The sequence below is a fragment of the Pan troglodytes genome, chromosome Y (genome assembly GCF_028858775.2).
Source record: "Pan troglodytes isolate AG18354 chromosome Y, NHGRI_mPanTro3-v2.0_pri, whole genome shotgun sequence".
Taxonomy (NCBI): Eukaryota; Metazoa; Chordata; class Mammalia; order Primates; family Hominidae; genus Pan; species Pan troglodytes.
This window is the reverse complement of record NC_072422.2, coordinates 9,703,874-9,728,962: the sequence shown is the minus strand read 5'-3', so window position 1 is coordinate 9,728,962 and position 25,089 is coordinate 9,703,874. Positions and strand designations below refer to the sequence as shown.

At 42.5% G+C, this 25,089-nt stretch overlaps 1 protein-coding gene across 1 annotated transcript; it reads left to right on the top strand.

The window, feature by feature from the left end:
* Positions 1–568: 568 nt before the first annotated feature.
* On the top strand, positions 569–25,089 carry LOC107971295 (testis-specific basic protein Y 2). Its single transcript, XM_063805016.1, has 9 exons — positions 569–700; positions 7,776–7,853; positions 8,366–10,188; positions 10,884–10,952; positions 11,305–11,427; positions 19,030–19,148; positions 21,209–21,326; positions 24,171–24,276; positions 24,969–25,089. The coding sequence occupies exons 6-9, from the start codon at positions 19,071–19,073 to the stop codon at positions 24,985–24,987; spliced, it is 321 nt and encodes a 106-aa protein (XP_063661086.1). The 5' UTR covers positions 569–700; positions 7,776–7,853; positions 8,366–10,188; positions 10,884–10,952; positions 11,305–11,427; positions 19,030–19,070; the 3' UTR covers positions 24,988–25,089.

Below are 25,089 nucleotides of genomic sequence, written 5' to 3'. Positions count from 1 at the left end.
TTGCCAGTTACCGGTGTGATTTCACTCTTCAGACTGGTTCAAGCCTACATATGGGATTTTGATATTTACCTGGGCCAACCTTGACATGATGTTACACTTCTGCCTGGGCCCTGCTCTCAGTAAGAATTGTAACATCACTGGATCCAGCACCCAGGTGATGTTACATTCTTGCCTGTACCATGACACACACGTTATTGTGACATATTACTGTGTCCATCACTTAAAAGAAGTAACTCTCCTCTCTAGAATGGGCCCTGCACACACGGCAGGATAGTGACGTACTCCTAGGAGTGGCACAGACGTGATGATACTATTTTGACAGGGCCATGCCCCAAAGAGGGCATTTTGAGATACCGCAGGGCCTATCATAGAGATAATATGTCTCTTCTGCTTGGGACCTGCACACTTGAATAGTGACATATCGCTAGGCCACACACAAAGATGATGGTACTCTTTTGCCAGGGACATGCTTTAAGGAAAGCTTTGTGACATATTTATATGCCTATCACCTAGGTGATGTGACTTCCTGCTTGGCCCTGCCCACATGGAACATTGTGACATATATGTGGGACCTGCACCTAGGTGATGTAACTCTCTTGACTGGGTCCTTTTCTAAGGAGGGCTTGCGAATGTCTCAGGACCCAGGACCATGTGATGTGGCACTTCAGCCTGGATTCTGCCCACTTAATAAATTGCCTAGGTATGTGAAATATACCTAAACAATTGACATATTGTGACATATTGAGCCCACCCCTTAGGTAGTGTGACTCTCGACTGGTTGCCGAACAACGCCCATGAACAGGCCTTTTGCCATATTTTAGGGCTCAGCACCCAGATGATGTTACTCTTCTGGCTAGGTCGTGCATAAAGAGGGAATTATGGCATACTGTTTGGCCCGGCACCGTAATGATGTGACTCTCCTCCCTGTGCCAGAGCCACAGAAAGTATATTAACATATCTTTGGCCCAATCTGTAGGTATTTTGGCTCTCATCACTTTGCTTGCTTTCTTTCATGTGTGGTTTTATCATATTACAAAGCTCCATCCCCTAGTTAATGTGACCCTCTTTACTAGCCCCTGCCTAATGAGGGTGTCGTGATATATTACTTCACACAGAACCTAGGTGATGTTAAACTTCTGCCTTGGTTTTGCCCCCCCAAAAATTGGATTATGACATATACCTTGCTTCAGTTCAAAGGCATGATGATCAAGCTTATATTGAGCCAATAGGACATATTTTTCCTCTCATCACTAGGTTTAGGTCAATAGGCAAGTTCTTTCATTGGATATTTGTACAAAGCTCACAGAAGTTTACAGTATTATCTCGTATCATAAATACTTCTTGTGTGGTACAGGGAGTTTCATAACAGGGCTCATCAAAATATTAAGATTGTGACTCTCAACTACACATTGAGGTGAAAGTAAAAGTTGTGACCATCCTATATTTACAAAACTCATTGTTGAGGTCCTCAGTCTAACAAGTGAATACAGTACAAAGTTGGAATTGTAATTTTCGTAAGTGAATCTGGCCACAGGTGGGATGGTGACTCATTTCTGGAGCCGGCTTACAGGCATAATAATGGTCTCATTCCTGAAGCCAGCATATAAGACAGATGTGGACTGTCATACCTTGGTTTAGGAAAATATCTAATATTGTGAGTCCATAGAAGCATGTAGGCCTCAGAGTGGTTTGCAATGCTCATGCATGCTGTTTAAAGCCTTCAAATGTTGTAGAGGGTCATACAGTGGCCCAGGAAACATGTGAGATTGTGACTGTCAGATACACAGCCAGCTCACAGTTAATGGTGTCACCCTCAAAGACAAAGAGATTTGGCATATTGCTAGGCAGAGTACCAAGGTGTTGAGACATTTTGGCTTAAATTTCTTCCCATGGGTTCATTGTGACATATCGCTGGGTTAGAATTCATAAAAATGTGACTCTTCTGCTTGGACCCTGCCAAAAGAGGAGTATCACATATCTCTGGACCTATAATCTTGGTGATTTGTCTCTTCTGCCTGTGCCCTGCCCCCAGAGGACATTGTAAAATATCATTTGGCTTAACATCTAGGTCATACTACCTACCTCTCCTGTCTGGGTTCTGCTCACCAAGTAAATTGTAACATACTGCTGATTACAAAACCTAGGGAATATGACTCTCCTTCATATTCCTTGTTAAGAGAGGGGATTATCACATATTGCAGAGCGCAGCACCTAGGTTGAGTGACTCTTGTCTTTTTCTGTCAATCTCCGGATTAAGGACATACTATTTCAGTCTGTATCCAGCTGATGTGACTTCAGACTATGCCCAGCCTACAAATGTGATTATACTGTGTAATTGGCTAAGCATCCAAGTGATGTGACTCTTCTGGCTTCTTCCTGCTCATAGGTGGAATTGTGACAAATGCCTGGGTTAAGCACTCCTGCACAATAATAACTCTCATACCTGGACAGAGCCAGTATGTTGTGATTCACTCAGGTTTGTGGCAGAAATATTAAAAGGAAATACCGGGGAACGTAATAAGGAAGAGTCACAAAGCTTTGGAAGGCTGAAAAGTTACATAGCTTGTAATAATTGGACAGGCTTAAGGTGGCCAGTTCTTACTTGAGAATATTAGGTCATAGGGTAAAATGAGGGACAATATAGGCTTCCCCAGTTAAGTCTGTTTATTTTACCTCCATTAACCAGTCTTTGAACCAGATAGCTCTCTCAGTGGGGAGCTCAACCAGGAAAGTTGCCCCCTAATAGTATTTATTTTAGACCATGGTACCTGACCTTAATCATTTGTAGAACTACTTTCTTAACCATGTTAATTATCCACAATTGTGTTTACTCAAAGCTTCTGTTGTTAATTCTATATTGAAGGAATGCCTGGATTGCAAGCTGCTTAGTGCCAAGTTTGTCATTCTTCACAGGACTCTCCTCAGAGTCTGAGTGGCCTGGGACCCTCAGCTGGACTGGCAAAGCAAAATATCTGTGTCATTCTCACACATGCACAACTGTCATTCTCACACATGCACAGGGCCTACTAATGTAGCCCTTGAATCTCACACATAAAGAAGCAGTCAAAAGCTGAAATAATTACTCTCATAAAGGAATCTGATTCACAGGTGGTTTGGTAACATATGAACTATGATTCAGCACACTGTGGTGATGTGACTCACCAACTGAAACACAATCTGCAAGTGAGAATGGGCTGTCATATATGAATCTGGCTGATTGTTGAGATTGTGACTCCTCTGCTTTGACCCGGCACATAGAAAGTGTTTACTCACATACAGGAAACCAGGACTTTGGTGAGACGTGAAACTTATTTTCGAACCTTTTTGAGAGTGTGATTGGGACAGGTAACTTTGCACAGCACATGAATAATTTGGATCTCTTTTATACACCCAGATCACAGAAGAAATTGTGCCATATGTGGAACAAGCATCTGAGCAATATGTAACACATCCCTTGGCTCTTTCTATGAAGGGCACTATTACATATCACTGGGACCATTACCCAGGTGATGCGAATTATCTGCCTGCAAACTGCCTACCAAGAGAATTGTGTCTTATATGTAGGTCCATTATGTAATTGATGTGACTCCCTTCTATTCCTTTGTCCCTGCATTTACAGTGCATTGTGACACATAACTGGGTACTGCACGCAGGTGAAGTGGTTCTTCTATTACGGTTCTGTCAACAGGATTTATGTGACATATTACTTGTTTTACCAGCTAGGTAATGTTTCTTTGCTTTTGCCTGGGCCCTGACCAAAGGGAGATTGTGACATATTGCTGGGCCCAGCACCAGTGTGAGGTCACTCTCCAGCTTGGGTACTGCACGTGAGGGCCATTGTGACAAACATCCAGGACAATTGCCCAGGTGAAATGAGCATCCTCTTCTGCCAAAGTCCTGCCCACATAGGGAGTTTTCTAATGTCACTGATGTGAGCATCCAGGTGATGTAACACTTCTGCCAGGATCCTGCCTGCAAGGGGGGTCTGTGACATCTCACTGGACCCCCACCCACATAAGTGATGTAACTTTCTTTCCTTCTCTCAGGCCACAGGTGATATTGTGCTCTATAACTGAGGTCATAACAAAAGCCTAATATCAACTCATATATCTGGAGCCAGAATATGTGCAGTATGATAAGTCTTATTCTTAAACCTTTCCACAAGTTTAACTGTGACATATACTTTTGCCCAGCTCCTGAGTGATTTAATAATTTTGCCTAGGTATAGCCCCAAAATGAGATTTTGACAAATATCTGTGCCAGCCACCTTGGTGATTTGACTGTGCTATCTTAACAATCTCCTCAGGGGGAATGTCACATATTTCTGGACTCATCATCTAGGTTACATGACTCTCTTCTTTGGCCTGTACCCAGCTTCCTTTAGTAATTGTAGCATTTGTAAACACTGCATCTAAATGAGATGACGGTCTTTTCCGGATCCTGTCAACAGGAGGCATTGTGACATATTTCTGGGCACAGGTTTTAGGTAGTATCTCTCCCCTCTACTGCCTGGTCACTGCCCACAAATACATTGTGCCACAGAGATAAATCTAGCACACAAGTTTTGAGACATTTTTGAAAAGACCTTGCCTACAAAGAGAATATTGGAATGTTTTTTGCCCAGCCTTTAGGTGACATTGCTCTTCTGCCTGCTTCATAACCAGAGAGGGAATTTTAAGATATACCTAGGCATGCCTATCAGGAATGACAATGACTCTTATATGTGGATTCAGCCAATAGAGGATATTTTGACTCTTATGACTAGGTTTAGGGAAATACATGATGTCCTGAATCACCTTCTTGCACAAAGGTCACAAAAGATTACAACATTCACACTTACTTTACAAAGTCCTTGGGTTATACAGAAGGAGTCAAAGCAGGTCTTGGAATGCAGGTAAAATTGTGAGTCTTGTGTGCACATCCAGCTGACAGTAGGACTGTTATCATCTCACGTGGATGAAGCCAACTGTCACACTCAAAAAAGGATGTGTGGGGTATTGTAAATCTCATATTTGGAATAGTTGGACAGTGTGATTGTGATATCAATCTTTGCCATGCACCTGTGTAGTTTGCCTCTCCAGGCTTGTTCCAGCATGTATATGGGATTCTGATATCTACCTAGGCCAATCTCAAGGTGATGTGACTCTTCTGCCTGGGCCATTCTCTAAGTAAGGATTGTAGTATATCACTGGATCTTGCCTCCGGGTGATGTTACATTGTTGCCTGCACCATGGCCACCACAATTATTGTGACATATGCCTGTGTCCACCTGATAGATGATGTAAGTCTCTTCTCTGGAATGTTCTCTGCACAGAGAAAGAATAGCGACATATTGCAAGGCCAGGCACAAAGGCATAGGTGCCTTTTGCCAGAGCCATGCCCAAAAAGGGCATTGTGACATATCTCTGAGCCTGTCATCTAGGTTATGCTGCTCTCCCACTTGGGCCCTGCCAATCTGGAGACTGATATATTTCTAGGCCAAGCACACAGGTGATGTTACTCTTTTGCCTGGGCCATACATTATAGAGGACATTGTCACATATCTCTAGGCCTATTACCTAGGTGAAGCGACTTGCTCCTTGGGCCCTACCCCTATGAAGCATTGTGGCATAAGCAGAGAACCTACTCTGAGGTGATGTAAGCCTCTTGCCTAGCTGACGTCCTAAGAGAGCCTCATGACATATCTCAGGACATATCTCAGGACGCAGCACCCAAATTATGTGGTTCTTCTGCCTGGTGTGCATCCTTATGTTACGCTGTGACATATTCCTAGGGAAGCACCTAGGTGATATGACTCTCCTAATCTGCCTGTGCCATGCCTAGAGGGGCTATGGGGACACATGTCTGAGACCAAGACTGAAGTGATGTGACTCTTTTTTTCTGCCTGGGCCTTCAAAATAAGGATATTGACTCATTGTTGGGCAGAGCACTCAGGATATGTGACTCTCCTCTTTTTCCCGAATGATGCCCACAGAAAGGAATTTTGACCTATTGCAGGGTCCAGCACCCAGGTGATATTACTCTTCTACCTGGGTTCTGCATAAAAAGAAAATTATGGCATATTGCACATTGTTGAACCCAGTATTTTTAAAATTTGACTCCCTGCCTGTGCTGGAGTCAAATATTTTGATGTCTCTTGTGCCCTTTAGGTAGGTGCTTTGGCTCTCATGTATGACATATACTTAGGTCCACTTCACAGGCATTATGATGAACTTTATATTGGGATTCACCCAATAAAAGATATTTTGCCTTTCATCATTAGGCTTACTGCAATAGGTTAAATCCTGGGTTGCATATTTGTACCAAGCTCATAGAATCTTTCAACAATAACTTGCATTGTATAAACTCTTTGTTGGTAGAGAGTTGCATAACAGGGCCCAGCACAAAGTTCAGATTATGACTCTAGCTTACACAACCAGTTGAAAATAAAAGTTGTCACCATTCCACATTTACAGTGCCCACTGTTGAGATCTTGAGTCTAGCAAGGGAATACAGCACAAAGTGTGAATTGTGACTTTTATATGTGGATCTGGCCACAGGGAAAACGGTGATTCATTTCTGGACCCAGCTCACAGGCTTAATCATAGGTCTTCCCCCTTAACCCTGTCTGCAGGAGAGATGTTGACTACCAAACCTAGGTTTAGGATAATATGTATGACTGTGAGTCCCTATAAGCATGTAGGCCTCAGAGAGGTTTGCAATTCTCACGCAGGTTTCATAAACCCCACGGGTATTTTAGAGAGTGTAATATATTGGCCCAGCATACACATGAGATTGTGACACTAATATACATGGTCAGCCAAAATTTACAGGTGTTACCCTCAAAGATGAAGATATTGTGTCGTATCACTAGGCCTAGTGCCCAGGTTTTGATACTTTTTGCATCAAATTCCTTTTCATGAATGCATTGTTACATATCACTGGGACAGAATCATCATAATGTAATTCTTCTCCTGAGCCCTGCAAACAGTGGATGTTATCAAACATCTCTGTGTCTTTCAGCTAAGGAATATGTCTCTCCTGCCAATGTCTTGTCCACAGGTAACATTTTGACATATTGCTAGATATAGCATCTATGTAATATGACTCTACCCTCCTGACTGGATCCTTCCCATTGAAGAAGCTGTTGCAGAACACTGAGTGCAAAACCTAGGTGATATGACTCTCCTCTTTGTTATGGACTCTGCCAAAAGAGGGAAATATAACATGCTATTGAGCCCAGCACCTAGGGGATGTGACTGTCCACTATTTATTCAATCCTGTATACGGTGGGCATATTGACATATTATTTGAGACTGTACCCACCTGATATGACTCTTATGACTGGGTCCTGCCTAAAAGGAGATTATACTGTTTCCCTGATTCAGGACCCAGGTGATGTGACTCTTCTCTTGCCTCTGTCCAAAGGCGAAACTGTGACATAGACCTGGATTCAGCTCATATGCACAATAATAACTCTCATGCCTGGACCCAGCCAGGGGATTTATTTTGATTCCCTTAGACAGTCTTACTACCATGGTTAAATTCCTCAATCTCACGTATGTAAGAATTCATAGAAAAGTACGCTACTCTGTCATATCACATAAAGTCTGAGTGGTACGAAGGATGTCATAACAGGCACCAGTGACCAGGTGCTATTGGGAGTCTTGGACACCCACCCAGCTGACACAATTGTCATTCTCACACATGAACAAAGCCTACAAATCAGATATTAAATCTCACACACATAAGCAGTAGAAATTTTTCTTACTCTCATACATGAATCTGATCCACAGGTGGTTTGGTGACATTTGAAGCATGACTCAGCAGACCTGTGGTGCTTTGACTCTCCTACTGGAACACAATCTTCAAGTGTGAGTGGGGTTTTTGTTATTGTTGTTGTTGTTGTTTTGAGACAGAGTTTTTCTCTTATTGCCCAGACTGGTGTGCAGTGGTGCCATCTCAGCTCACGGCATCCTCCACTTCCTGGGTTCAAGTGATACTTCTGCCTCAGCCTCCTGAGTACCTGGGACTACAGGCACCTGCCACCATGCCCGGCTAATTTTTTCTGTTTAGTAGAGGCGGGGTTTCACCATGTTGGCCACTCCTGACCTCAGGTGATCCACCCACCTCGGCCTCCCAAAGTGCTGGGATTACAGGCATGAACCACAGTGCCTGGCCAGAGTTGGGGCTCTTATACATGGATCTTGCCCATTGTTGAGACTGTGACTCCTGTACTTCGACCAAACTGATAGGAGATGTTAACTCTCATACCTGAAGGCAGGACTAGTATGGGACTGTGAAACTTACTTCTGACCATTTTTGAGTGTGTGATTGAGAAACATGGCTTTGCCCAGCCTATGAGTGTTTTGCATCTCTTATCTAGGCCCAGAGGACAGTTGAAATTGCGACATACATTCGCCAAGCACCTAAGCAACGTATAACACCTTTTTGGGAATGCGACAGAGGGCACTTTTACATATCTCTGGGACCAGCGCCCAGCCGATGTAAAATCTTGGCCTGAAACACAGCTACAAAGAGCATTATGGCTTTTATCTGGCTCTATCATGTAAGTGATGTCATTTCTTTCTACTGCCTTGGTCCTGCACTTATGTTGCCTAGTGACACATAACAGGATACTGCACCCAGGTGATGTGACTCATTTTTGGGTGGAGTTCTGCCAATAGAAAGATTTGTAACATATCACTTCGCTGAGCACCTAGGTGATTTTTTTTCTCTCTTGCCTGAGCCCTGACCACCAGAGAGATTGTAACATATTGCTGAACTCAGCACAAAGGTGGGGTCATTCTCCTGCATTTTCCTGCCCATAGGGACAGTTGTGACATATATCCAGGCAAATTGCCTAGGAGCAGTTTTTCTCCTCTCCTTCCTACGCCTGCCTTATCCACAGAAGGAATTTAGATATATCACTGAAATCAGCATCCAGGTGATGTGAATCTTCTTCCAGAGTCCTGCCCACAAGAAGGATTGTGACATTTCACTGGATCAGCACCGACTCTGATGATGTGACTTTCCTTTCTTCTCCCTGCCCACAGGTGATATTGTGCCATATACTTGAGAGAAGATAAAAATTATAATAACAACTCCTGTACCTAGAGCCAGAACATTTGCAGGATGGTGACTCTCATCCCTGAACCTTTCCACAGGTGGTGTTGTGACATACACCTTTGCCAAGCTCCTGAGTGATTTAATAATCCTGCCTATTTATAGCCCAGAGATAACAGTTTGATATATACATTGGCCAAAAACCTTGGTGATTTGACTTCCCTGTCTTAACAGTGTCCTCAGAAGGGATCGTAACAAATCTCTGGACCCATCATCTAGGGTATTTGACTTTTCTCTCCTGCATGAGCCCTGCTTCCAGTGAAGAGTGTAGCATTTCTAAGCACTGCATTTAAATGACATGACCCTCTTTCCTGGGCCCTTTCAATAGGAGGCATTGTGACATTTCTCTGGGCCCATCATTTAGGTTATATGACTCTCCTCTCCTGTGTGGACACTCTCCAGCAAGGACATTATGCCAACGACCTGGGCCTATGACCAAATTTTGTGGCTTTTCTGTTATGGCCCTTCCTGCAAATAAAATATTGGAACATTTTTGGCTCATGGTTTAGGTGATGTGGTTTTTCTGCCCATTTAATAACCACAGAGAGCATGGTAGCATATACCTAGGCACAACTAACAGCCATGATAGTGACTGTCATATGTGAACCCAGCCAATAGGAGAAATTTTGACTTTTATAACTAGGTTTAGGAACATAAGTGATGTCAATGATCTCTTCCTGGTAAAAATGTCACAGAAGACTACAACACTCACACATGTTTTGTTACACCCTTGTGTTGTATAAAGAATGCCATAACAGGGCCTAGCACACCGAGAAAATTGTCAGTCTCATATGCAAACCCAGCTGACAGCAAGAACTTTCACCATCATAGACGGATGAAGGCAACTCTTCTACATGAAAATAGGGCATGTGCGGTATTGTAAATCTAATTTCTAGAATTTTATTCCATCATGACTGTGATACAAATCTTTGTCAAGCACCATTGTGATTTCATTCTTAAGACTGGTTGAAGCCTACATATAAAATTTTGAGATCTCCCAGGGCCAACCTTGAAGTGGTTTGACTCTTCTCCCTGGGCCCTGCTCTCAGTAAGAATTTTGACATCACTGGATGCAGTAACCAGGTAATGTTATATTCTTGACTGCACCATGACACAGACATCGTTGTGACATATTACTGTGTCCGTCACTTAAAAGATGTAACTCTCCTCTCTGGAATGGGCAGTGCACATAGGATAGGATAGTCACATATTCATAGGCCAGGCACACAGGTGATGATACTTTTTTTTTTTTTTTTTTTTGCAAGGGCCATGCCCAACAGAAGGCATTTTGACATATCAAAGGGCCTATCATGCAGGTAATATGACTCTTCTGCTTGGGATCTGCCCATCTGAAGAGTGACACATTGCTAGGCCAGACACAAAGGTGATGGTACTGTTCAGCCAGGGACAGGCTTTAAGAAAAGCTTTATGACTGGGCATGGTGGCTCACACCTGTAATCCCAGCACTTTGGGAGGCCGAGGCGGGTGGATCACGAGGTGAGGAGATCGAGACCATCCTGGCTAACACGGTGAAACCCCATCTCTACTAACAATACAAAAAATAAGCCAGGTGCCATGGCAGGTGCCTGAAGTCCCAGCTACTTGGGAGGCTGAGGTGGGAGAATGGCGTGAACCCAGGAGTCGGAGCTTGCAGTGAGCCGAGATCGTGCCACTGCACTCCAGTCTGGGCAACAGAGCGAGGCTCCATCTCAAAAAAAAAGAAAAAAGGAAGAAAGAAAAGAAAAGCTTTGTGACATATCTCTATGCCTATCACCTAGGTGATGTGACTTCCTGCTTGACCCTGCCCACATGGAGCATTGTGACATATGTGTGGAACCTGCAGTTAGGTGATGTAACTCTCTTGACGGGGTCCTTTTCTAAGGGGGGCTTGTGCATATCTCAGGACCCAGGACCATGTGATATGGTATTCAGCCTTGTTTTTTCCCACATATTAAAGTGTGACATATACCTAAAGAAGCACCTAGGTGATATGATTCTCTTTTTCTGCCTGATCCCTGCTTACTGGTGACATTTGGCCATATCTCTGAGCACATAACCTATATGATGTGACTCTCTTATTCTGTCTGCGCTTTGACAATAAGAAGACTGTGAAATGTTAATGAGCCCAGCATTTAGGTAACGTAACTCTTGTCTGGTTGCTGAACAACCCCCACAAACAAGACTTTTGCTGTATTTCAGGGCCCAACACCTGGATGATGTTACTCTTCTGCCTAGGTCATGCGTAAAGAGGGAATTAGGGCATATTGCTTGGCCCAGTCCCCTAATGATATGACTCTCCTGCTTGTGCCAGAGCCACAGAAGGTATTTTGATATATCTTGTTCCCTTTCTGTACGTGTTTTGGCTCTCATAACTTTGCTGGTATTCTTCCACGTGTTGTTGTAGCATATTGCTGGTTCCAGCCCCCAGTTAATGTGACACTCTTTCCTAGGCCCTGCCTAGGTAGAGTATTGTGACATATTGCTTGGAACAGCACCTAAGTGATATTAACCTTCTGCCTAGATTTTGCCCACAAATGGGGTTATGACAGATACCTTGATTCAGTTCAAAAACATGATGATCAAGCTTATATCAGGATTCAGCCAACAGGAGATATTTTGCCTTGCATTGCTAGGTTTACATCAATGAGTTAGTCCCTTCATTGCATATTTATACAGAGCTCAGAGAAATTTACAACACTGATTCATATCATAAAACCTTCCTGGGTGGTACAGAGATATTTATGACAGATCCCAACAAAAAATTGAGATTGTGAATCTCCACTACACATTCAAATGAAAGTAAAAGTTGTTATCTTCTCACATTTACAAATCTCATTGTTAAGGTCCTGAGTCTAACAAGTGAATACAGGACCAAGTTGGAGTTGTGATTTTCAAAAGCTAATCTTGTCACGGGTGGGATGGTGACTCATATCTGGTCCCAGGTCACAGGCTTAAAAACGGTCTCGTCTCTGAAGCCAGCCTAGAGAAGAGATGTTGAGAGTCATACCTTGGTTTAGGGCAATATGTAAGATCATGAGTTCATATAAGCATGTGGGCCTCAGAGAGGTTTTCAACTCTCAGGCATGTTGTATAGTGTTCTCAGATATTGCAGAGAATATCATACAAGGGTCAGCACACACATGAGATTGTGACTGTCATATAAACAACTAGCTAACCATTAATTGTGTCACCCTTAAAGGTGAAGAGATTGTGTCATATCACTTGGCGTCATACCCCAGTGTTGAGACATTTTTGTTTAAATTCATTTCCAAAAGGGCATTGTCACATATCACTGAGTCAGAATAATGATAATGGCCTTGAAAACAGGGGATATTTTCACACACCTCCAAGCCTATTGGCCAGGTGATATGTGTCTCCTGCCAGTGCATTGCCCACAGGGGACATTGTGATATATCACTAGATACAGCATCTAGGTAATACTCCTGCCTGGAACCTGTCCACCAAATAAATTGTGACATACAACTGAGTGCAAAACCTAGGTGACATGACTCTCCTATTTGTCCTGGACTCTGCCAAGACAGGGAATTACTACATATTGCTGAGCCCAGCACCCAGGTGTTGTGATTCTTTTTTTACTTTTATTTTTCATCAAATCTGTCTACATTGGGCATGGTGACATATTACGTGAGGCTCTACCCAGGTGATGTGGCTCTTCAGCCTGATTTCTGCTCACATGTTAGATTGTGACATACAACTAGGAAAGCACCTAGGTATATGACTCTCGTTTTCAGCCCATGCTCTGCCCTACTGGGACAGTGTGATCTATCTCTGAGCCAAAGACCTAAGTGAAGTGACTCTCTTCTTCAGTCTGGTCTTTGCAGTGAGGGCATTGTGACATATTGCTGAGCCCAGCACTCAGATTTATTGACAGCTATTTCTCTTGAACCATGCAAACAAACAGAAATTTTGACCTATTGCAGGGCTCAGCACACATATAATGTTACTCTTTTGCCTGGATTTTGCATACACGGAGAATTATGGCATATACTAATATATAATAATAGCACGCTAAAAATGTGACTATCATGCTTTCCTGCAGCTACAGAAGGCATTTTGACATATACTGAGCTTATTCTGTAGATGTCTTGGCTCTGATTTTTTGCCTGTTCTTTTTCTACATATGGGATTGTGTCATATTGCTGTGTCCAGTACCCAGTTAATATGACTTAATTCCTATACGCTGCCTAGAGATGGCATTGTGGCATGATGCTTGGCACAGCACAGTGATGTTACACCCCTGCCTAGTTTTGGCCCACAAATAGGATTATGACATATACCTTACTTCAGTTCACAGGCATGATGGTCTAAACTACACTGGGAATCAGCCAAAGAAGATATTTTGCCTTTTATCACTAGAACAAGGGAAATAGGTGAGGTTGTGGGTTGCACATTTGTACCAAACTCAAAGACCTTTACAACACTAACTCATAAGGTATAAATATGTGGAGTACAGAGAGTTTCATGACAGGGAATAGCAAAAATTCAGACTGGGACTCTCGATTACACAACCAAGTAAAAGCAAACATTGTCACTATTCCATATGTCCAAACCTCACTGTTAAGGTCTTGAGTCTAACAAGTGAATACAGTACAAAATCAGAATTGTGACCTTCATATGTGGATCTGGCCACAGGTGGGATGGTGACTCATTTCTGGATCCAGCTTACAGGCATAATAAAGTGTCTCATCCCTGAACCCAAACTGCAGAAGAGATGTTGACTATTATACCTGAGTTTAGGGTAATATGTAAGATCATGAATCCATACAAACATGTAGGCCTCAGATTGGTTTGCAACTCTCACACGTGCTGTATAAAGCCTTCAAATGTCACAGAGTGTCAATCAACAGCCCAGGAAACACATGAAATTGTTATGTTCATATAGACAGCCAGTTCACAGTTAATGGTGTCAGCCTCAAAGGCAACAAAATTTGGTATATTACTAGGCCATGTACCCACCTGTTGAGACATTTTGGCATAAATTCTTTCCCACAGGTGCACTGTGACGTATCACTGGGTTCATATCATTATAATGTGACTCTTCTGTCTGGACCCTGCCAACAGGGTATATTATCACATATCTCTGGACCTATAAGTAGGGGAATTTTTCTCTCCTGCATGTTCCCTGCCCCCAGAAGACATTGGAAAATATTAACTTAACATCTAGGTCACATGATTCTACTCTCCTGCCTGGGTCCAGCTCACCAAAGAAGTTGTGACATACCACTGATTGCAAAATCTATGTGATGTGGCTTTCCTTCATATTCTAGACTCTTCCAAGCCAGCAGATTATTACAGTTTGCAAAGCCCAGCACTTAGGTAGAGTAGAGTGACACTCCTCTTTTTCTTTTTTTCCTGGCAATAGTGTGCTTGGTGACATAATCTTTGAGGCTGTCACATCACCAAGATTATATTGTATCACTGGACCAGCATAAAGCTGACACTTCTGACTATGCCCAGCCTTCAAATAATACTACACTGTATAATTGGCTCAACACCCAGGTAATGTCACTTTCCTTTCTTGTCCCTGCTCACAGGCCAAGTTTTGACATATATCTGGGTTAAGCACACATGCAGAATAATAACTCTCATACCTGGACCCAGCCAGTAGAGATAATTGACTCTCATAGCCAGTCTCACGACAATGGGTTATGTCCTGAGTTTTTCAATTGTATGAAGTTCACGAAGGATTATAACACTCAGGTATATCATATACAGCCTTAATTGTACAATGAGTGTCATAAGAGAGGCCAGAAATGAAGTGAGAATGGGACTTTTAAATGCACACCCAGCTGACATGATTGTCATTCTCACACGTGAACAGGGCGTAGGAATGAGATACTAATCTCACACATAAAAAACAGTCAAATGTTTAAATAATTACTCTTACACGTAGATCTGATTCACAGGTGGTTTGGTAAAGTTTGAACCATGATTCAGCACACCTGTGGTGTTGTGTCTTCCCTACTGGAACACAGTCTTCAAGGGGGATTGGGGCTCCTATACATGAATCTTGACCATTGTTGAGATTATGACTCCTCTACTAAGATCTACCTCATAGAAAGAGTTGGCTCAGGTACAGGAAACTAGGTGTTGTGTGGCATGTGAAACTTATTTCCAAACATATCTGAGAGTGTGATTTGGACAGGTAACCATGTCCAGCACATGAATAATCTGACTCTCTTTTCTAGGCCCAGAACTCAGATGAAATAGTGCCATATGTTGGACAAGCACCTAAGAAATATGTAATACCTTCTTTGGCCTTGTCTGCAAAGGGCACTTTCATATATCACTGGGACCATCACCCAGGTGATGTGAATTATCTGCCTAAAACTTGCCTACAAGAAGAATTGTGTTTTATATCTACATCCACCATGAATTGATGTGACTCCCTTCTACTGCCTTGGCCCTGCCCTTACAGTGCATTTTGACACATAAGCAGAAACTGTGTCCAGGAGATCATTGTCCTTTTTGGGTTCTGCCAACTGGAACATGGTAACATATCACTTAGCTCAGAATGTAGGTGATGTTTCCTCGCATTTTCCTAGCCCTGACCACAGGGAGATTGTGACATATTTCTGGGTCCAGCACCTTTGTGAGGTCACTCTCCAGCCTTGGTAATGCACATAAGAAGCATTGTGACAAATAGTTAGGCCAATTGCCCAAGTGAAGTGAGTGTCCTCTCTAGCAAAAATCCTGCCCAGAGAAGAGGTTTTGATATTTCACTGACACCAGCATCCAGGTGATTTGACTCTTCTGCCAGGGTCCTGTCCACAAGGTAGACTGTGACTTCTCACTGAATCCACACCCATGTAGCTGATGAGATTTTCTTCTCTTCTCTCTGGCCACTGCCGATATTGTGCCTTATACAAGAGACCATAAATAAAAGCCTAATAACAACACATATATCTGGAGCCAGGACATGTGCAGCATGGTGACTCTTAGTCTTAAAGCTATATACAAGTGTAACTGTGACATATACCTTTACCCAGCTCCTTAGTGATGTAATAATTCTGCATAGGTATAACATCAAAATGAGATTTTGACAAATCCTTGGTATAAGCATCTTCATGATTTGACTGTGTTATCTTAATAATATCCACAGGCGTGATTGTAACATATTTCTGGCCCATCACATAGGTTACATGACTGTTCTCTCCCACCTGTACATGATTTTCTTTGGTAACTGTATTATTTCTAAACACTGTATCCAAATGATATGACTCTCTTGCCTGGGCCCTGTCAAGAGGAGGCATAGTGACATATTCTGGGTTCCATCATTTACCTGATATAGCAGCTCTCCTCTTCTGCTTGGACACTGCCAATAAGGGACACTGTGCCACCAAGCTGGATCTAGCACACAATTTATGTGGCATTTCTACAGGATCCTGCCTACAAAGAGAATATTGGAATATTTCTGGCCAAGAATTTAGGTGATGTGATTGTTCTGCCTGCTTCATAACCACAGAGAGTAATATTTGTACACAGAGAGTTGCATATTTGTACAAAGTCCAAAGATTACAACACTAACTTATATTGTATAAACTCATTGGTGGTAAAAACTTTCATAACAGGGCCCAGTAGAAAGTTCAGATTTGGAGTACTGATTATACACCCTGGTAAAATTAAAAGTTGTCACCAACCTACATATACAATGCCCACTGTGGAATACGGCACAAAGTTGCAATTGTGAATTTATATGTGGATCTGTCTGGAGGTGGGATAATAATGGGTCTTCTCCTTTAACCCTACATATAAAAGAGATGCTGACTATCAAACCTGAATTGAGGGCAATATGTAAAATTGTGAACCCATATGAGCATGCAGGTCGCTGAGAGGTTTACAACTCTCATGCAGGTTTTATAAAGCCCTCGGATGTAAAGAGTGTCATACATTGGCCCAGCATACATGTGAGATTGTGACTCTAATATTCAAGCTTAGCTGAAAGTTAAAGGTGTCACCCTAAAAGATGAGGAGAGTGTGTGTTATCACTAGGCCTGGTAACCAAGTGTTGAGAATTAGGGCTTAAATTTTGCCCATAGGTGCATTGTGAATTATCACTGGGTCAGAATCCTAATAATGTGAAACTTCTTCTTGGACCCAGGCAACAGGGGATATTATCACGTATCTCTGGGCCTATCAGCTAGGTGATGTGGTGTCTCTCATGCCAGTGCCCTGCCACAGTGGACACTGGGACATATCACTATAGTATCTAGGTAATGTGACTCTCCACTCCTGCCTGGATTCTGGCCACTGAAGAAATTGTGACATACCACTGAGTGCAAAACCTAGGTGATGTGACTCTCTTCTTTGTCTTGGACTCTGCCAGTGAGCTTTGTCTTGGACTCTGCTAATGAGGAAATAATAAAATATTGCTGAGCCCATCACCTAGGGGCATGACAATCCTCTATTTTTCAATCCAGGGTTTAGTGGTCATGATAATATTATCTGAGACTGTATCCAGGTGATATGACTGTTCTGACTGGGTCCTGACTAAAAAGGAAATTATAACGTATCCCTTGCTCAGCACCCAGATAATGTAACTCTTCTCTCTTGTCTCTGTCCAAAGGTGAAATTGTGATGTATACCTGGATTCAGCTCATATAATAACTGGATTCAGCACAATAATAACTCTCATACCTAGACCTAGCCAGTGGGAGATATTTGACTTTCACAGGCAGTCTTAAGGCCATGGGTAAAGTCCTAGATCTCCCACCTGTAATAATTTACAGGAAATTATACTTCTCAGGCGTATCATATAAAGCCTGAATGTTACGAAGAGTTTCATAACAGTTATCTGCAACCAGGTTCCATTGTGACTCTTGGATGCATAGACAACTGACATGATTTTCATCTTCACACATGTACAGAGCCTACAAATGAGGTAGTAAATCTCACACACATAAGCAGTTGAAGCTTGAAATTGTTACTCTCATACATGAATCTGATCCATAGGTGATTTGGTGATGTTTGAACTATGATTTAGTCAAACTGTGGTACTTTGACGTTGCTACTGGAACACAATCTTCAAGTGGGATTGAGACTCTTCTATGTGGATCTTTCCTGTTTTTGAGATTGTGACACCTGTACTTCAACCCAACTTATAGGAGGTGTTGACTCTCATACCCAAATCCAGGACTTGTGTGGGACTGTGAAACTTATTTCTGAACATTTTTGAGTGTGTAACTGAGAAGTATAACTTTGCACAGAATCTGAGTGTTTTGACTCTCCTTTCTAGGCCCAGAGCACAGTTGAAATTGTGACTTACATGCACCAAGCACCTAAGCAATAAGTAACATCTTTTTTGGTAATGAAACATAGGGCACTTTTACATATCACTGAGATCAGCACTTGGCTGATGTGAAATCTTGGCCTGAAGCCTGCCTACAGAGAGCACTGTGGTTTTTATATAAGTTGATTACTTAAGTGACATGACTTCCTTCTACTGTCTTGGCCCTGCACTTCTGGTGGATTGTGACACGTAACTAGGTACTGCACCCAGGTGATGTGACTTTTTTGGAGAATGAAGTTTCTGCCAATAGGAAGCTTTGTAACGTATTACTTGGCTCAGCGACTAGGTGATATTTCTTTTCTCTTGCCTGTGCCCTGACCGCCAGAGAGACTGTGACATGTTGCTGAACCTAGCACCAAAGCGAGGTTACTCCCCTGCCTTGATCCTACACCTAGGGGCCATTGTGATGTATATTCAGGCCAATTGCCTAAGTGAAGTTTGTCTTCTCTCCTGCCTAAGTTCTGCTCACACGGGGGATCTTATATGTCACTGAAACCAGCATCCGGATGATGTGACTCTTCTTTCAGAGTCCTAGCCACAAGGACAATTGAGACATTTCACTGGACCAGCATCCACTAAGGTGATGGAACTTTCCTTTTTCTCTCTGCCCACAGGTGATATTGTTCCATTTACCCGAGACCAGATAAAAAGCCTAATGATGACGCTTGTCCCCAGAGCCAGGACACGTGCAGGACAGGATCATTACTCTCATCCCTGCCCCAGATTTTCACAGGTACTATTGTGACATACACCTTTGCCCAGCTCCTGAGTGATTTAATAATCCTGCCTTGTTATAGCCCGCAGATGACATTTGGACCTATACCTTTGCCAAGAACCTTTGTGATTTTACTCTTGTGTCCTAACAGGTTCTCAGAAGTGATCATAACATATCTCTGGAGCCATTGTCTAGGTTACATGACTCTCCTCTTCTGCATGAATCCTGCTTCCCGTGAAGAGTAGCATTTCTAAGCACTGCACCCAAGTGACATGAGTCTCTTGTCTGGGCTTTTTAAAGGGGGGGCTTTGTGATATCTCTCTGGGCCCTTCATTTAGGTGATATGACTCTCCTCTACTGCCTGGACACACTCCACAAAGGGCATTATGCCACAGAGCTGAGTCTAGCACCTAAGTTTTGTCATATTTCTGTTAGGGCCCTCTCTACAAAATAAAGTTGGGGTATTTCTGGCTTAGGATTTAGGTGATGTCGTTTTCTGCCTGTTTAATTACCACAGATGAGATGGCGCCATATCTGTAGACACATCTAAAATACATGATAAGGACTCTCATATGTGAACCCAGCCAATAGGAAACATTTTGACTCTTATAACTAGGCTTAGGGAGATAAGTGATATCCAGGATCTCCTTCTGGTAAAAAGGTCACAGAAGATTACAACATTCACACATATTTTATAACATCCTTGTGTCGTATAGAGAGAGTCATAACAGGGCCTAGCACATGGAGAAAATTGGGATTCTCATATGCACATTCAGCTGACAGTAATGGCTTTCACCATTACAGATGATGAAGGCAATTGTCCCACATAAAAATAGAACACACCTGATATTGTAAATCTAATCCCTAGAATTTTATTCCATCATGACTGATATAAATCTTTGCCAAGTGCCTGTGTGAGTTCACCCTTCAGATTGGTTCCAGCCTACCTATGGGATTTTGATATCTACCTAAGCCAACCTTGAAGTGACGTGACTCTTTTGCCTGGGCCCTCCACTCAGAATTATAACATCATTGGATCCAGCACACAGGTGACGTTACATTCTTGCTTGCGCCATGCTCGCAGACATCATTGTGACATATTGCAGTGTCCATGAGTTAGAAGATGTCACTCTCCTCTCTCGAAAGGGCCTTGAACACTGGGCAAAATAGTGACCTGTTTCTAGGCCAGGCACACAGGTAATAATGCTCTTTTCCCAGGGCTATGCCCAAAAAAGGGCACTTGACATATCACAGGACCTATCATGTAGGTGATATGGCTCTTCTGCTTGAAACTTGCCCAATTGAATAGTGACATACTGCTAGGCCAGGCACAATGGTGATGGAACTCTTTTGCCAGAGCCATGCTTTCAAAAATGCTTTGTCATGTATATCTGGGCCTATCACCAAGGTGATGTGACTTCCTGCTTGGTCCTGCCCACATGAAGTATTGAGACATAAGCATGGAATCTGCACCTAGGTGACTTAACTCTCTTGCCTGGGTCCTTTGCTAAGAGGGACTCGTGAATATCTCAGTACACAGGACCACATGATGTGGCTCTTCAACCTGGTTTTCACCCACATATTAAATTGTGACATATAGCTAAAGAAGCATCTAGGTAACATGACTCTTCTTCTGTCTGAACCCAGCCTACTGGTGATATTGGGCCATATTTCTAAGCCCGTGACCTAAGTGATGTGATTCTATTTTTTGTCTAGGGCTTTACAATGGTAAGATTATGAGATATTGATGAGCTCAGCATTTAGGTAATGTGACTCTCATCTTGTAACTGAACAATGCCCAGGAACAGATCTTTTGCCGTATTTCAGGGCCCAGTACCCAGATGAAGCTGCTCTTCTGCCTAGGTTGTGCATAAAGAGGAAATTGTGGCATATTTCTTGGCCTAGAACCCTAATGATGTGACTCTCCTGCTTGTGCCAGGACCGCAGAAGGTATTTCGACATATCTTTGGCCCATTTTCTAGGTGTTTTCACTCTTACCACTTTGCTGAATTTCTTCCACGTGTGGTTGTATTACATTGCTGACTCCAGCCTGCAGTTAATGTGGCCCTCTTTCCTAGGCGCTGCTTACAGAGGGCATCATGACATATTGCTTGACAAAGAACCTAAGTGATGTTAATATTCTGAATAGGTTGCTAAAAAATGGGAATGTGAGAAATACCTTGCTTCAGTCCAAAGGTATGATGATCAAGCTTATGTTGGGATTCAGCCAATAGGAGAGATTTTTCCTCTCACCACCAGGTTTAGGTCAAAGAGTCAGGTTACTCATTGCACATTTCTACAAAGCTCACAGTAGTTTACAACACTAACTCATGTAATAAAAATTTCCTGGGTGATACAAACAGTTTCTTAACAGTGCCCAGCAAACAGTTAAGATTATGATTCTTGACTGCACACTCAGATGAGAGTAAATTTTTACCATCCTACATCTACAAAGCCCATTGTTGAGATCCTGAGTCTAAGCGAATACACCACAAAGATGGAATTGTGACTTTCATAAATGAATATGGCCGCAGGTGGGATGGTGACTCATTTTTGGAGCCAACTCTCAGTCATAATAATGATCTCATCCCTAACACCAGTCTATAGGAGAGATGCTGACTGTCATACCTGGGTTTAGGGCAATATGCATAATCATAATTCTGTAAATGCCTGAAGGCCTCAGAGAGGATTGCAACTCTCATGCATATTGCATAACATTCTCAGATATTATAGAGAGTGTCATACAATGGCAAGCACACACATGAGATTGTGACTCTCTTATACACAGATAGCTAACATTTAATGGTGTCACCCTTAAAGATGAGGAGATTTTGTCATATATCTTGCCCTAGTAGCTGGTGTTGAGAACTTTTAGTTTAAATTTCATTCCATTAGGGCATTGTTACATATTACTGGGTCAGAATCAAAATAATGTGACTCTTGTTCCAGGGCCCTGCAAACAGAGGATATTTTCCCATATCTCCAGGCCTATTGGCTATGTAATATGTCTCTCCTGCCAGTACCTTGCCCAGAGGAGACACTGACATATTGCTGGATTTAGAATCTAGGAAATTTGACCCATCTTTACTGCCTGGATCCTCCTCACTGAAAAAATTGTCATATACCATTGAGTGCAGAGCCTAGGTGACAGAAGTCCCCTTTTTTTCCTGGACTCTGTCAAGAGAGGGAATTGTTACATATTGGTGAGCAGAGCACCCACGTGGTGTCATTATCTATTTTTATAAGAAACCTATCTATGCTGGGGATGGTGACATATTACTTGCAGTTGTACCCAGGTGATGTGGCTCTTCTGCCTGGTTTCTGCCCGTGGGTAAGTTTTTTGGCATATAACTAGGGAAACATTTAGGTGATATGAGTCTCCCTTTCTGCCTGGGCCCTGTTTACTGGGGACACTGGACTATATCTCTGAGCCCATGAACTAAGGGAAGTGACTCTCTTTTTCTGCTGGGTCTTTACAATGGAGAGATTGTGATATATTGCTCAACCTAGCAATCAGGTTATTTGATTCACCTTTTTTTTTAATCTCAAATCATGCCCACTAACAGAAATTTTGGCCTATTGCAGGGCCCAGCACCCAGATAATGTTACGCCTTTATGTGGGTCCTGTATGTAGAGAATATTATAACATACTGCTGGGCCCAGCATCCTGAAAATATAAAACTCATGACTTTGCTGGAGCCAGAGAAGGTATTTTCACAGATCCTGGGCCCATTATGTAGGTGTTTTGGCTCTTATCTTTTTGCTGTTTTTTTTTTTTCACTTTTGTTTTTGTCTGTTTCCACATAATGGATTGTTTCATATTGCTGAGTCCAGAACTCAGTTAACATGACTCTAATTCCTATATGTTACCTAGAGAGGGCACTGTGGCATGTTGCTTGGCACAACACCTAAGTGATGTTACCCTCGGGCCTACATTTTTTGCTCACAAATGGGACTATGACTTCAGTTCACAGGCATGATGGTCAAATTTATACTGAGATTCAGCCAATAGGAGATATTTTGCCTTTCATTGCTAGGCTTTGGGCAATACATAAAGTCTGGGTTGCATATTTGTACCAAGCTCACAGAGCTTTACAACACTAACTCATAATGTATGAACTTCTTTGTTGGTATAGAGAGTTTGGTGATAGGGACCAGTGAAGAGTTCAGTTTGAGATTCTTGATTACACACCCAGGTAAAAGCAAGTGTTGTCATCGTTCTACATGTCCAAAGGCCATTGTTAAGAACCTGCGTTTTACAAATGAATGCAGTGCAAAGTTGGAATTGTGACTTTCGTATGTGGATCTGGCCACAGGTGGGATTGTGACTTATTTCTAGATCCAGCTCACAGGCATAAAAATGAGTCTCATTTCTAACCCAGCCTATAGAGGAGATGCTGACTATTATACCTGGGTTTAGGGGAATATGTAAGGTCATGAATCCATGTGAATATGTAGGCCTTAGAGTGGTTTGAAACTCTCATGCGTGATGTATAAAGCTTTTGAAAATTGTTGAGAGTCATGCAACGGCCCAGGATACTAGTGAAATTGTTACTCTCATATACACACCCAGCTCAGAGTTTATAGTGTCACTCTCAAAGACAAGGGGATTTGGCCTATTAATAGGCATAGTGCTTAGGTGTTGAGACTATTTGGCTTAAATTCCTTTCCTTGGGTGGATTATAACATATCACTGTGTTAGAATCATAGTGTGACTCTTCTGTCTGGACCCTGCCAAAAGGGGATATTATCACGTATCTATGGGTCTATAAGCTGGAGGATTTGTGTCTTCTGACAGTGTCCTGCATCCAGAAGACATTGTGAAATATTGTTTGGCTTAACAGCTAGGTAATGTGACTCTCACCTCCTGCCTGAAGCTTGCTCAGCAAACAAATTGTGACATACCGCTGATTGAAAAACCTACATGATGTGACTCTCCTTCATATTCTAGACTCTACCAAGAGAGAGGGTTGTTACATATTGCAGAGTCCAGCACATACGTGGACTGACTGTCCTCTCTTTTTTCTTCCCTGTCCATAGTGGGCTTGCTGACATATTATGTGAAACTGTACCCGGGTGAAGTGACTCTTCTGACTAGGCCCAGCATACAAATGAGATTATGCTGTATCACTGGTTCAGTGTCGAGGTGAGTTGACTCCCTTTCCTTGTCCCTGCTTACAGGTGAAATTTTGACACATACCTGGGTTAAGCACGCATGGACAAAAATAACTCTCATACCTGGACCCAGCCTGTAGGAATATTTTGACTCTCATAGCCAGTCTCATGGCCATGGGTAAAGCCCTGTGTTTTTCACTTGTATAAAAGTCACGAAGGATTATAATACTCAGGTATATCATATAAAGCATTAATGGTGCAAAGAGTGTCATAACAGAGACCAGCAACCAGGTAAGAATATGACTCTTGTATGCACACTTCACTGAAATGATTGTCATTCTCGCATATTAACAGGGTCTAGGAATGAGGGACTAAATCTCACACATAAAAAGCAGTCGATGTTTGAAATAATTACTCACCTACATGGACCTGATCCACAGGTGGTTTGTTAACATTTGAACCAGGATTCAGCACACCTGTGGTGCCGTGACTCCCCTCCTGGACCACAATGTTCAAGGGGGATTGCGGTGCTTATACATGAATCTTGCCCATTGTTGAGATTTTGACTCCTCCATTTTGATCCAACTTACAGAAAGAATTGACTCACATACACAAAACCAGGACTTGTGTGGGATGTGAAACTTATTTCTGAACATATATGAGAGTGTCACATTGGGACAGGTCACTTTGTCCAGCAAATGAATAATTTGACTCCTTTTCTAGGCCCAGATCACAGAAGTAATTGTGCCATATGTGGAACAAGCAGCTAAGCAATAGATAACATCCATCGTGACTCTGCCTTCAAAGGGAAATTTTACATATGTCACTGGGACGATCACCCAGA

Bases quoted from the DNA above. Each gene is read 5' to 3' on its own strand.
- LOC107971295 (XM_063805016.1), top strand. From the start codon at position 19,071: ATGATGACGCTTGTCCCCAGAGCCAGGACACGTGCAGGACAGGATCAT. The intron at 19,149-21,208 runs GTACTATTGTGA...CCTCTTTCCTAG, and splicing joins CCTGCCCCAGATTTTCACAG to GCGCTGCTTACAGAGGGCAT. The intron at 21,327-24,170 runs GTATGATGATCA...CCCTGTCCATAG, and splicing joins TACCTTGCTTCAGTCCAAAG to TGGGCTTGCTGACATATTAT.